The 14,724-nt window shown below is 42.1% G+C and overlaps 1 protein-coding gene across 4 annotated transcripts in view; it reads right to left on the bottom strand.

The window, feature by feature from the left end:
* Nucleotides 1–733: 733 nt before the first annotated feature.
* Nucleotides 734–14,724, bottom strand: part of SETD2 (SET domain containing 2, histone lysine methyltransferase) — a 117,760-nt gene continuing 103,769 nt past the window's right edge. For all 4 annotated transcript variants that reach the window (XR_010842590.1, XM_059078154.2, XM_067044448.1 and 1 more), the window contains 5 exons: nt 13,329–13,468; nt 9,636–9,747; nt 3,767–3,847; nt 1,904–2,005; nt 734–1,556 (listed from right to left, as the gene is read on the bottom strand). Coding sequence is in view for 3 of the 4 variants with exons in the window: in XM_059078154.2 (XP_058934137.1) it covers nt 1,395–1,556; nt 1,904–2,005; nt 3,767–3,847; nt 9,636–9,747; nt 13,329–13,468 (597 nt within the window). In the remaining variant the exon portion in view is untranslated. The remainder of the gene's footprint in view (nt 1,557–1,903; nt 2,006–3,766; nt 3,848–9,635; nt 9,748–13,328; nt 13,469–14,724) is intronic.

The raw sequence follows: 14,724 nt of genomic DNA, 5'->3' as shown, positions 1-14,724 counted from the left end.
GTGTTTCAAGATCTTCCCCTCGCAAACGCCAGAGGAGGTAAAATAACAGAATTCCTCTGCAAAGAGGTCCTTTCTGAATCTTGACAGCTCTCTGGTCACCACCCTTTAATGAACGGCTACCTAGATTTCCTTGGAAAATCTGAAACCCAGACCCTCAGGTAAAACCATGAGTGAGTTTGACTTGGTTGCCAGCAGCAGTGGATGTGGCTGCACTTCTGCATGGGAGACCTACCCAAAAGAGAAACACTTTCTTTTAATGTGCTCAAGCACATTAGTTGAAACATTTTCTTTACTGTTAAGGGGGGGAACTTCCCTGGTGGCACAGTGGTTAAGAATCCGCCTGCCAATGCAGGGGACACAGGTTCGAGCCCCAGTCCGGGAAGATCCCACATGCCGCGAAGCAACTAGACCCGTGAGCCACAACAACTGAGCCTGTGCTCTAGAGCCTGCTAGTGACAACTGCTGAGCCTGCACGCCTAGAGCCCCTGCTCCGCAACAAGAGAAGCCACCGCAGTGAGACGCCCGCGCACTGTAACAGAGTAGTCCCTTCTCGCCACTAGAGAAAGCCCACGCGCAGCAACAGACCCAACACAGCCTAAAAATAAAAATAAAAATATGTGCTATCAACACTTCAAATGTTTCACACACCTACGGCCACCACCTCTTTTCTCTCTCAGTGCCAACACTATATACAAACATGCCTGACTAGCTTTTAGGGAACACACGTGCCAAGTTCTTTAATTGATTTTATTTTTTACATAAAAAGTTCAGTAAAAATTGGATAAAGTAAAGTGATTTTAAGCCGTAAATCAATCTTATCAACATAGCACAAGGCTGGCCGAAACCACAAGGCAGCCTGCTCTGGAATATTTACATGATAACAAATTAAACCTTGCAGGAGAACTTAAACCATCCTTACAAAGTCTTCTGTGATCCTAGCACGTAGAGGCTTAAAAGCAAAACAAAAACCAAAAACCAGGAAAAAACAAATTATTTTCAATATATTCACATATACATTAAAATATAATACAGATCGTCAGGGTAAGGGGTCGTGGGTGGGGATGCGCATGAGTCTGTGCGCTGACAGCACCGCCAAGGAGGAGACCCAGGCTTGAGAGTGGGGTCAGGCCTGGCCAGGGTCTCAGAAGGGAAGGTCTCAAGGGCCTAAACCCTTGCCTCAGATGGCCTCTACCAACAGCTCACAACCAGGGACCACTTGTAGATGGAGCTCATTTTTGTGGCTTTCAGTTGAAATCTGCAGGTCTGAATTCCCCAGGGTGATGTGTCATCAGTAGCACAGCCCTGACAGTGGGGTGGGGAGAGGGCCCACGTGATTTCTTCTCCCCAGAGTCTCTCCTACCAGCTTGCCCATCCTCCCACCCTGGCCCTGAAGGTCACTCTAATTCAGTGTCCTCTTTGGGTTTGTAAACAGCCCCAAACTTTTGCATGTACTTCTTAATGTACTCCTTGGTTTTGTGTTTCACATTCTCATTGCACTCCAGGTCCTCGGGGTTCTTACAGTACTTCAGCTCCTTATTCATAACGCCGTGAGTCAGCTGTCCAGGACACAGGAAGAGAGATCACAGCCACCAGTCAGAGTGGAAATGATTTGAGGGGGGAAGGCCAGTCTGCTGCCTCGGGCCCCTTCTCACAAAGACTGGGAGGTGAACCGGAGGGGGAGGTTGGGACAGGCTGGTGCTGGGATCTCCAGAAAGGGGAAGCTCAGCTTTCAGAGAACCGCAACCATCAAGTAGGGTACCCTCTCTTCCCAAACCTTCCCCCTCTTCCTGGGTCTCCAGCCTGGGCATGTGTCAAGGAAAACCCACTTTTTATGATGAAAGGGGCCTTCTTAGAAGGTATAGTTTGCCCAGAACATTGTCAGACCACAAGCAGGGGGGAATACCTTGCGAGCTAGGTGTTTGAAATCTTCAGTTGTGGTAATTCTTCCCACTTTGCAGTCAGGTTTCCGGTAAGGGTTCAGGCACTGGACGATGAACTGGGACATCTGCAGGTATGGGGAGAAGAGCACACTGCTCAGTAGGTCCAGAGAAGGCAAGAAAGGATATAAGAGAAAATAATCCTGGGTCAGCCTCAAGAGGGAAAGGGTTCCCTTGGATGGACTTCGCAAGCCTCACTTGCAGATGGAGGGACAAAGCAGCAGGACTCCACACTGAATCTCACGGCAGCCCCAGATTTCAGCTAACAAATCTCATGTTCTTGGCATAAAGAGACTGTAGCTAAATTCTCTGGCCCCTGCAGGCAGGGCAGAGAGGGCCTTTCTGTGCTACCAGGAGGCTCAGTGACTCCAGGAAATACAGGCATTTTGTTACTGAAGGCTACTTAGATTCTGTAAGTGTTGCACTTCATTTGATTCATACTACATCGGTGTGAAGCAGAGGGACACGATATGACAGTTGGTTAGAGAACATCTGGGGTAAGACCCTTTTCAATACACAAATTCCCAGGTCCTCCTGAGCTATCTCTGTAGTGTCTGTCCTACCCAGTGGCTCTCAAAACAGATCCAGGCACAGGATTTCTGGAAGTATTTGTGGCGCTAAGCCACAAAGTTGACCCCCGGGGAAAAGGGGAGCGAGGAGGTCAGTGACAGCCACTTCACCAGGGAGCACCATGAACAGGGTCTACCCATCCCTGAAAAGTCAGTGAGTTTTCAGACGTTCAAAGAACAAGGCTATATCACAAGGTAGGCACTAAATAAACAGCTGCTAGTTGGCTGGGCTGAAATGCCAATAATCACAAAGGGACAGTGAGAAACTTAAGTTTTAACTCTAGAGAAGGCTTTTACTCAAAATTTTTCTGTGGTCTCCTGCTTCCATACTCTATCCCTTCAATCCATTTCCCCAAATAAAATAGGGGATTTCATTATTCCCAGCTTCAAATCCTGCAATACTCCCTGCAACTCACAGTACAAAGCAGCACAATACTGTGCAGTCTCATCTTCCAACACCCCTCACCCCTCACCCCTCACCGGTGCTACAGCCCACAGATTCCCTGAAAGGGATGATGCCTTCTTCTGCCTCTGTACACTCTACTGCCTGAATTACATCCCTCCTGATCTATCTGGCTAATTCCTACCACTGATTCAAGAGACCTTCCTGACACCCTGAACAGAGACCTCCAAGCCCTATCGTGGCACATTCCTCACACAGCTGCCATTACTTTTTTTTTTTTCTTTTAATGCCATTACTTATTTACAGGTCTACTTCCTCCAACAGACTATGAGCCCCTTCAGTGAACAAGGACTGGAGTTCAGAATCTGGATGCCCTGAAGCAGAAAAGGTTAGTGTCCTGAGAGCTGTACTGCACTTTCAGCAGCATGAAGAGGAGCTGCTTTCTCCCAATCAATCACTTGAGGATTAGGCAGCCACCAAATGAGATATCATAGAAAAAGAAATGGACTTTGAGCCAGAGGCCCGAGTTCAAGTCTTCTGTCCAGAGCTTGCCTTCTCTGAACCTCAAGAGCTCCTCCACCAGCATAAGAGGAATGACAATTCCGGTCTTGCCTACCTCACGCGCTGTTGTGGGGATAAAATGATATAATGGATATGAAAGTGCTTATTATCCCACTGTAAAGGACCATACCAATATGTCATCACATAACAACTACACAGTCCAATCACAGAAGCAAGGGAATACCCAAAGGCAGGGCCACCTAGTACTACAAACAGCTGTACACACTTAGGATGAGAAAGAAAGGGTCTCAGTTTAAGCCTTCAGAACGTAGTGTCCACATCCCACCAAACCTTACCTCTTTTCTGAATACTTCTTTGCTTTTCTTAGCCAGCTCACTGGAGGTGTCTGCTTCTGCTGTCTTAGGCTTTTTTGAGGTCTAGAAATGGAAAACACCACTGTGAGAATGAGAGGTCAAGTCAGTGATGCCCTGCTCTTCCAGAACCTCCTTTCTTTCCCGCAAATGGGATGCATGACTCTTGGTATTAGAATCTTAAAGGGACATGGCCTGGAGTCAACTTAGCTGCTGTTACCACTCTCACTTCATGTTTAAATCTTGTCATCTGGCACTGGCCTTGCTCCTATAAACCAAGTTCTAATTCTCTACCCTAAGTGAAAGCTACATTCTTGATGTAGCTAAACATTTGTTTCAGGGTCATCTTCTCTGCAGAGAAATGTGCTGTGTGATTTGGACCACTCAGGTCCCTGTTCTGAGCTGCAGTATCCCAAACTGTGAAGAGAGGCCCAGACTCAACGGGCTCCACCTCTCCTGTCTTTGACATTCTAGGACTCCTGGACAAAGGCAAAATGCTTTAGCCACACAACCATGGTCCAAATACCATGCTCCTCATCCAAGTCCCCTAGACTGTAGGAGACAGTCTCAGCATGCAAGAGAGGCTCCTTAAAGGTTGGTATCCCCGGTTCAGGAATGGAAAGACTAAAGAGGTATCAAGGTGTTGCGGGGGAGGAGATGAGGGTCATGCAAGTCAGTGAACAGATGAGGAGATCCTAAGACAAAAGATACTCTGTCCCAAGATGCTAAGATGATGACAAACCTAGGAATGCTCCCTTCCAGCACTGCAAGGGGGAGGCTGCCAGTCCCCCTGCCCCCCGCCCCCTGCCTGATTAGGCACTGCTGAGAGGTGAGGCGCCAGCAGCCCTGGCATTCAGAGCACCTGCCATGCAAGGCCATCTCCCCATACCTTTGCTCACCACCAGTCATCAAGCCCCTTCCTAGTAAATGTACTTCTCCATGGAAAAGATTATGAGCATTCCCCTTTGAATGCAACTCACTTCAGATGGATGTAGAAGCAGTTGGCATTACAGGTATTTCATTTTTTTGCTAGCTGCTTAGAGCACAAAATTTTTTCAACCTATCCCCACTTCTGATTCCTCTCTTTCCAGAAACAGTATGAAGGTGCTGGTGATGAAGGGACTGTTCAACTCCCTCTGCTCTGGACTGGCTCCAGAGAAAGGTGGCACTCCCCGGGCTTTGGGGCTTCTACACATCAGCTTTCCCTGATTTGTTATAAAAGCTTTGCATATTTTCTACTTTTCTACTTTCTTTCTGTGGCTGTGGGAGCAGGAAAGGGAGGGCAGGGTAGAAACAACATACAGATTCTACCTCTGGTTTTAGGAAACAAAACGCAAATAACTCTGTTTTCAAATGTTTTGCTTTGAGATTTTGTGGTTATTTTTTCTAGCAGTAGAGAGTGTGGGTGTGCTTCACAATAAGACCTCATGTAGCAAGGGATCAAGAATTGCCTGAATAAGCCAAGGTAATTTCAACACACCCTCAGCTGCTGTCTTGTGGATCTCAGAAATGAGTAGCAGCAGCAATGAGTACAGAAAGCCCCTTAAGGTATAACAATGATCTCAAGGCTCTGGCTCCTATAGAAGAGGCCAGGCTCTCAGTGAGGGCACTGTGCAAACAGAAATGTTGTGCTTCCCTCTGAATGGGGTATGTGTTCAGAAAGCTAAATAATTCCAGTGCATTTCTAATTTAATCTCTGACTTGGTGAGGTTGTAGGGCTTTAAAAACACACAAACCCCTGAGCTCTCTCTAGGAGCTTTCCTGGTCCAGAAGAAGTTGAGGTATCAGAAACACTACACGATTCAACCTAAATTCTGCAACACACGAACCTGTACTAAATTCTGCAACACATGAACCTGTACACACCAATTAAAAGGTTAACAAAGAAAGATCCTTGAAAATAATAAAAACTCAGTATATTCTGTTTTGAAGTTGCTGCCACCTTTGGTAACAAAAAGAGCAAAATAATTTGTTTGGTTCTAGATCAGGCACTATATACCACACCTCAGTTTGTCAAATGAGGCATGGGAGAGGAGGTGCAGGAAGTGAGAGGACAGGAACAAATCATCTCTACGACACTTTCAAGAAACTAGCAGGGCATTCCTTGCCTCTTCCATATCCACTTATTTGCTTAGCCCCAAATGATGCCTCTCAGCTGCCTTTGCATGCATCTTCAACATCTCCATTCTTAGTTCCTCACTCTGCCTAAACTATTAAAATAGCCTTCACTCTGATCTCCAGTGCTACCAATCTCACCTTTTCAAATGGGCCTGTTTCACTCAAGGAACACATATTTGATTGCCTGTCTTGCTGCTTTAAAAGCATTCACTGGCTTTTAAGCATATAATAATCATATTGGTAGGACACCAAGATCTTAGACAATTTAAATCTGACCTACTTTTCCATATTTTTGTCTTGCTCACTACCTACCCCATATGTATCTAAATTCTCACCATAACCAAATTATTTTTATTGTTCCCTATATAGGCTCTGTCTTGTACTGACTTTATACCTCTGCAAAAATGGCTTTATTTGCCCAGAATCCTCTTTCCTGCTCACCTTAGCTATAGGTAAAATCATGTTTTCTGTGACATATCACTAGTGCATTTTCTTAGACCATTAATCACTGTGCTCCCATAGCATTCTGTACATACTTCTACTACAGCAATTATCCCATTGTGTTCTTGGTTTATAGATGTGGTTATTTCCTTAGATTGAACTTCATGAAGATTAGTACTCAGATTTATTTCTCTTTCTATCTGTAATACCTTACACAAGGCCTGTGAATTAATGAAAATTTACATTGTTACAGTCTTCATTTCCAAGGGCTTTAAAATCTAAATGAAGGCCCTAAAGATGAAAAAAAAAAAAAATTGGAGCTGAAGTAATAAACACATAACCCACAGGCGTCCTTCTCCTGTCTGAGATGCTAGCTAGGTGAATACAGTAGTAAACTGGTTAGGAAGGTTAGATCCAAATAAGTCCCTGGCTATCCAAGTCAGACTAGGTCCTAATGATAGAGACAATGGTCTAGAAAGAAATCCAAAGACCGACATCTCAAGCCTTTGACTTGTGCATCATGGCAAGGTTGGATGGAATATCAAAATTCATTTGTTCCTTCATAAACTATCAAAGGGTTAATAACAAAATATATGACTTCATTTATATTTTCTCATTAGAAATACAAGAAAAGGTAAAGCTGACAAGTCAGAGACAAAAGCCTAAGAAGCTAAGATAGTGAGTGAATGAACATCCAGATAGTTTTGTACTGGAAGCACATGGCGGTTATGGGGTTTTTTTCCCTTAGGTACCTGTCTCTATAAAAACTCTCCCACACTTCATACACTGCCCATAGAAATGTACAATGATATAGCAACTTTAGAAAACAGTTTGACAGTTTCTTAAAAAGTTAGACATAGACTGTCTAACTTTGATCCAGCAACTCCACTCCTAGGTATCTACCCAAGAGAACTGAAAATGTATGTCCAAAGATTTGTACACAATTGTTCATATACCATTATTCATAACAGCCAAAGAGTGGAAACAACCCAAATGTCCATCAACTGGTGAATGGATAAATAAAATGTGGCACATCTAATACAATGGGATATTATTCAATGCTAAAAAGAAACGAGCTACCAAGCCATAAAAAGGCATGGAAGAGCCTTAAATGTATATTGCTAGGTGAATGAAGCAAATCTGAAAAGGCTACAAGTCCAAATATGTGACATTCTATAAAAGGCAAAACTGGAGACAGTAAAAAGATCAGAGGTTGTCAGGGACAGGGATGGGGATGGGGGGAGGCGGGGAGAGAGGACGAGATGAATAGGGGGAGCACAGAGATTTTCAACGCAGTGAAACTATTCTGTAGACGATAATGGTGGATACGTGCCATTATACATTTGTCAAAACCCACAGAATATACAATACCAAGAACACTAATGTGAACTACAGACTGAGTGATAATAATGTAGATTCACTGATTGCAATAAATGTACCATACTCCGGCAGGCTGTTTATAGTGGAGGACGCTATGCATGTGTGATGACAGGGGGTGTATGGAAACTCTGTACTTTCTGCTCAAATTTAAAGGGAACCTAAAACTGTCTGAAAATAAAATATATTAAGAAAAAGAGGTATATAAGGACCTTTTCAGACAAACAAAAATGAGAGAGCTCATCACAATTAGACCTGAAATACTCAAAATATTAAAGGAAATTCTTCAGACTGGGACTTCCCTGGTGGTCCAGTGGTTAAGAATCCGCATTCCAATGAAGGAGACACAGGTTTGATCCCTGGTCAGGGAACTAAGATTCCACACGCCACGGGGCAACTAAGCCTGCACACCGCAACTACTGAGCCCACGTGCCATAACTACAGAGAAGCCCGTGCACTGCAATGAAGAGCCCTCACGCCTCAACGGGAAGATTCCCACATGCCGCAACTAAGACCTGACGCAGCCAAATAAAATTTTTTTAAGTGGATAGAATTTATTTTTTTCAAAAAATGAAATTCTTCAAACTAAAGGAATGCTAAATATAATGCTGAAGAAAGAAAAACATTTCCCCCAAAGTGAATAAAATATAAAAGGAGGTATGGATTTGTTTCCACTTTCCTTACTTCCATTCCTTCCTTCCCTCTTCCACCTCTTTCCACTGATTTAACTAGTTAAAAGTGTCTCTTATTTTCAAAATTAAATACTATTCAAATCTTAGAGCATAGATATATTGTCTTTGATTTCATTCAAGACACCACATCCTTGAAGACAGTGAGTCCTGTTCCAAGTGGAAAAGGATAAAAATTTTTAATTCAAGCATTGAGAGTCACACTGATTTACATGACCTCTAATCCCGATTACTCTCTTGTTAAAAGGAGAGACGAGGAATACGCTCTCTTTCGCCTTACTCTAGAATAGTATTTCCAGAATAAAATGTTTCAAATCTTAAAAAAAGGGGGGGCCCAGTTATACTTTTTTGGTGAGGTTGTTTTTTTTTTTTTTTTTGTGATACGCAGGCCTCTCACTGTTGTGGCCTCTCCCGTTAAGGAGCACAGGCTCCGGATGCGCAGGCTCAGCGGCCATGGCTCACGGGCCCAGCCGCTCCGCGGCATGTGGGATCTTCCCGGACCGGGGCACGAACCCGTGTCCCCTGCATCGGCAGGTGGATTCTCAACCACTGCGCCACCAGGGCATCCCTTTGGTGAGGTTTTAATGCAACCAGTTTAAATTCTTTCCAGGGAAAGAGCTAAGATATATTAAAGGAAGTTATAATGAAATAAGAATACTATGATTCTATTTGTATGTTTAAAATGAAAAGAAAGAAAAACACCTGTGTGTGTTTTCCATAAAGGTCCGGAAGAACATACAACAAAACAAGGCTTTGCAACTTTGGCACTACTGACATTTGGGCCAGTTCTTTGTTGTAGGGGATTATCCTGTGCACTCTAAGATGTTTAGTGGCTTCTCTGGCCTCTGTACACACTAGAAGCTAGTAGTATCTCCACAGCTCTAACAACCAAAAATGTCTCTAAATATTATCAAAAGTCTCCTGAGGAGCAAAACTGCTCTTGGTTAAGAACCTGTGCACTAAAAATTTAACAGTATTTATCTCCGGAGAGGGAAGTATGATGAAAGGGGAGCAACTAAATAGAAATTAAGGGCTTTTATTTTTTATTCTATATACTATACTTCTGTATTGTTTGGACGTCCTACCATCCCCAAGCATTTTTTTATATGCATAATTCTCCAGAACAATAAGAAAAACAGAATTCCAAGATAACGTGGCTACTGACTCTACAAAATGACAAGACAAAGAATCCCAAATGATCAGGAAACATATCTGTAAGCCATACTCACCTTCATGGGATTTTCATCATATGTTGGGGTTCCCAGGTCCATCTCAGCTTCATGCTCAAGGCTGGCATCATCTCCTGGGCTTTCCCAAGTAGGAGGATCCCACTGAGTCTGCCTAGAAGAAGGTAAGAACAGCCATGCTGTCATGGCCAGAAAACAGAGAACTCTGGCATAGGTATCTCTGCTCATATATACATAATATACAACATGCAATGAAACAGAACAAGTCAGCTCCGTAAGATATTCTTCCCAGCAGCAATGATTCTATACCAGAGACATACATTTTTATTTTTAGCCCACTGTATTTCTGTAGCCAATGCTGTGGCAACATTTGCTGGGTATCAAAGACAACAGTAAAACCAAACATCTTTGTCTCTCACCTGACTATTAATGTCCTGAAAACAGGATTCAGCAAAGTCTAAGGAGAGTACATGGAGTACGTGCCTGCCTATGCCACCCCTGTGCAGGTGATCAATCATGATTGTACCTGGCATGTACCCGGAGCAAAATAAAATAAATCACAACACCCTCCTCACAATCCTTGATCATGTGAGAAAACCGTTCCTTGCCTTAGGAGTCTTCTTGTTTGTAGTTTTGCCCCTCTGGCTTGATGACTTACAGCATGGAAAAGATGTATAGGTTAAAAACCTGTGCCCTCTACTAAAAATATTTTCAGCTGGCTGCAAAGAGTTCAACCACGTTAACTCTTTGCATGTTTTTTATTTTGGCTACGCCACGTAGCTCTTGGGGATCTTAGTTCCCGACCAGGGAATTCCCTCATTGCATGTTTATGGCTGTTTTGAAAGTTAGCAGGCAAAGATGGTTTTTTTTTTTTTTTTTTTTTTTAAGCTAGACCTGTGAAGTAACATATGGAAGTAAGGAAATTCTATTCAAGAGTCAGAAGTCAGCTGTCACAGGAAATGCTCTAAGGGGAATCACTTAAAACGTCAAAAGCCTCCAAGAAGCTAGCGACATATCTAACAGGTCTATCCTGCCATTACAGTCTTGTGCTTTCCTACAACAGCAATCTTTAGTTAGCAACATTAAAGGCATTTGATGTAAATAAGTTTTGTAGATGATTATGAAAATAGGTTTATCTCTAACCGATAGAACTCATTATAAAATGGGCTCAAGATTTCTATTGTAATCAAAGAACCACAAGCAGCTGTGGGTTTTATTATGGGAATTAAACAGAGCAGGAGGTATTATGCTCTTAGGTGCTAGCTAAGGAAAACCTAGAAAAAAAGATGAAAAAATTACACACATAAATAAGAAATACATTTTTTTTTTTTTTAAAGTGATAGTCCATTAAAAAGCTTGCTTTGGTATTGAAAAAAAGTTCTGGACAAATTTGCAGACACTGGTTTTTAAAGTCACAACACTTTCAGTCAGCAGCATAACAAAGGCTTGTTTTTTTGGGTTTTTTTGGCTGCACTGGGTCTTCATTGCTGCGTGCCAGCTTTCTCCTAGTTGTGGCAAGTGGGCTTCTCATTGTGGTGGCTTCTCTTGTTGTGGAGCACAGGCTCTAGGCACGCGGGATTCAGTAGTTGCAGCACGCGGGCTCAGTAGTTGCGGCACATGGGCCCTAGAGCGCACGGGCCTCAGTAGTTGTGGTGTGTGGGCTCATTAGTTGTGGCGTGCAGGCTCTAGAGTGCAGGCTCAGTAGTTGTGGCGCATGGGATTAGTTGCTCCACGGCATGTGGGATCTTCCCGGACCAGGGATCAAACCCGTGTCCCCTGCACTGGCATGGGGATTCGTAACCACTGTGCCACCAGGGAAGTCCCAAGGGCTTGTTTTATAAAGGTATTTTTATGGGAATAATGAAGACCTTTCTAAGTAGAATACATAAAGGAAAAATATTTGCATGAAATTTTTAACTTCTTCACGTCACAAGACATTACAAACAAAAACATTTGCAATATTCTTGATAGAGATTAACAATGCTGACAGAAAATGGGTAGATGACCCAAACAAGCAATTCACAAAAGATACATATAGCCAATAATCTAATGAAGACGTTCCATCTCAAAAATAAAAGAATTGAAAATAAAAATAAGATTTCTCATCTACTATTTTACATGAGTTAAAGAACCTACATGAAGAAAAAGGCACTTTTATGTATCTTTTGTAGGAGTCTAAATTGGTACGATGTTTTTTTAATGGTAAGCTGACAATACTTATCAACTTAAAATGTGTATCTCTTTTGATCAAATATTTTGCCTCTAAGAATCTGCCTGAAGAAGGCAATAAGATTAGTATTAGTGTCTGTAAGGATGTCCAGGTTTAGAGTTATATATAAAATAGTGAAAATCCATCGATCAGGGTGGGTTAGACAAAATTTGGTATAGCCATACAGAAGAGCAGGGGTTAGGCAAACTTCTTCTATAAAGGAACAGAGAATAAATACCCTTGACCTGGGGCTTCCCTGGTGGCGCAGTGGTTGAGAGTCCACCTGCCAGTGCAGGGGACACGGGTTCGTGCCCTGGTCCGGGAAGATCCCACATGCCGAGGAGCAGCTGGGCCCGTGAGCCATGGCCGCTGAGCCTGTGCTCCACAACGGGAGAGGCCACAACAGTGAGAGGCCCGCGTACAGCAAAAAAAAAACCAAACAAACAAACAAACAAAAAAAACCCTTGACCTTGTGGACCAAATGATCACTGTCACAACTAGTCTACTGTCATTGAAGTATGAAAGTAGCCATCAACAATTCCTAAATAAATGGGTGTGGCTGTGTTCCAAAAAAGCTTTATTTACCAAAACAAGTAGCCCATGGAATAGTTTGCTGAGCCCTGCAACAAATAAGCAAGTATTAAAAATAATGTAGTTTTTCATTAATTGATACAAAGTTCTATAAATAGATTGGTAAACAAAGCAGATGACAAAACATGCACCCCAATAACTCACATTATACACCAATGAATACATACATACACAGAAAACACATATATTCACATAAAGCTATCTGCCTAAAATATATTTTTTTAATTCTAAGAAAAAGATAAATCAGGTTTTTTATATAAATTGCAGGAGTCATCAAACTATGGCTCACGAACCAAATAAAGTTTTATTGGAACAGAGACATACCCATTCATTTATGTATTGTCTATGGCTGCTTCCACAACAATAGAAGAACTGAACAGTTGTGACAAAGAATGTTTGGCAAGCAAAGCCTAAAATATTTATTATCTGGCCTTTTACAGAAAAGGTTTGCCCATGACCCCTGATTATCTACAATGTTAGATGAAGTCATTACCATTTTCTAAAAAAATTCCTTAGTTTGGGACTTCCCTGGTGGCACAGTGGTTGGGACTCCACGCTCCCAACGCAGGGGGCCCCAGTTCAATCCCTGGTTAGGGAACCAGATCCCACATGCTGCAACTAAGAGTTCACATGCCTCAACTAAGGAGCCCGCCTGCTGCTACTAAGACCTGGTGCAACCAAATACATAAATTAAATTAAATAAATTCCTTAGTTTTCTCCAAGAGTCTTGCAGATTAAAAACACCAGAACATACCTAAAAAGGACCAAAGTCTAATGTATGTCATAACATTTATGATGGGATTCTGGAAAACCAGCAGCCTTCAGGCACAGTTAACAGCTAATAACAAGTCTATAACAGTAAAACTCCCCTTACAGTGGCAGCTTCTTTGACCAACTGAAAGCTGATTTAGGGATGCTCAGACAGCTTTTCTTACCTTGTGATCACATGGTAGTAGTAAATCTTCCCTTCTGGGTCTCGGGCTGTCTTCCAGTTGGGAGGTAAGACAATAGTTTTTGGTTTGGGAGGAGATGGGGGTGGTAACTCCAGGAGATTATTTGTCACAACCATTTCAGGCTAAAAAGACACACAAGTTCTTGATCAGTGACATTTCTTTTAATCTGGCTGAGAAGGACAAAAATAGTCTACTTAAGCAGTATGAAAAACATACATCTACCTCTTCTTTTAAAAAAAGATAAAAAGTAAAGGTACAATATGGGAAATGATCAGAGACAGTGTATATGAAGAGCTTTAGGGATCTATCAGAAAATTCACAGCAGGCTCCGAGTTCACCATCCAATACACCATATTTTAAAATATTCAGCAGCTCATTATCTAGAACAGTATTTTTCAACCTTAAAAAAACCAATGCTAAATGGCATATAACCAACTCCAAGATACCAATTAGCTGAATGGGCTTTAGATAGAAGCAAATATGATAGAATATTAACATTTATCCATTATATATTTTTTGTATGTTTGAAACCTCATATTTATATTTTCAAAATATAGAAATGGGTGAACAGCTTTTTGTTTTTTAGTTTAATTGAAAACAATTTTTCTAAATAAATAGCTTTTAAAAATTTAATGCCACATTTTGAAAAACATAAAAACTTCGTAATCACTGTTATAAACTGAACTGTGCTTCCCCCAAATTCATAGGAAGCCCTAAACCCCAATGTGATTGTATTTGAAGACAGCATCTTTAAATAGGTAATTAAGGTTAAATGAGGTCATGAGACTGCAGCCCTAACGCAACAGTCCTTATAAGAAGTGGAAGAGGCATCAGGGAATGTGCGCAGAGAAAAGACCAGGTGAGGGCACAGTGAGAAAGCAGCCATCTGCAAAACAGGAGCAGCCTCAGGAGACAGCAAACCTGCTGACACCTTGATTTTAGACCTGCAGGCTCCAAGACTATGAGAAAATAAACTTCTGTTAGTTAAGCTACATACTCTGTGGTATTTTGTTAAAGCAGCTCTAGTAAACTGATAATATAATCACGGTAAGGATATATACCCTGAATTGTTCATTCTATGTAAGCCAGTTAATAAAAAAATTTCCAACTTTACCTTTGCTTGAGCAGTTAAAGAGGAACCTGAGATCCCAGGCTCGGATAAAACATGGCCACTTTTAAGCAAATCTAAGTCTCCGAGCATGGCTGCTTTGTGCATACCCCCCAAGCCCTACTTCACAGAGCTGCTTTTTGTTGGCCCCACTTAAGTTCCATTTCTCCATTCCTGTAGTCCTCTATCTAGCCTATAAGGTGATCTCTTTCCCCTAAGCTTTCATGTCACTTAAGAATATTCCAAATTATTCAATATCTACTAGATTAC

This window comes from Kogia breviceps, chromosome 10 (genome assembly GCF_026419965.1).
Source record: "Kogia breviceps isolate mKogBre1 chromosome 10, mKogBre1 haplotype 1, whole genome shotgun sequence".
NCBI classification, from domain to species: domain Eukaryota; kingdom Metazoa; phylum Chordata; class Mammalia; order Artiodactyla; family Physeteridae; genus Kogia; species Kogia breviceps.
Note: the sequence above shows the minus strand (reverse complement) of the source record. Positions and strands in the feature narration are given on the sequence as shown.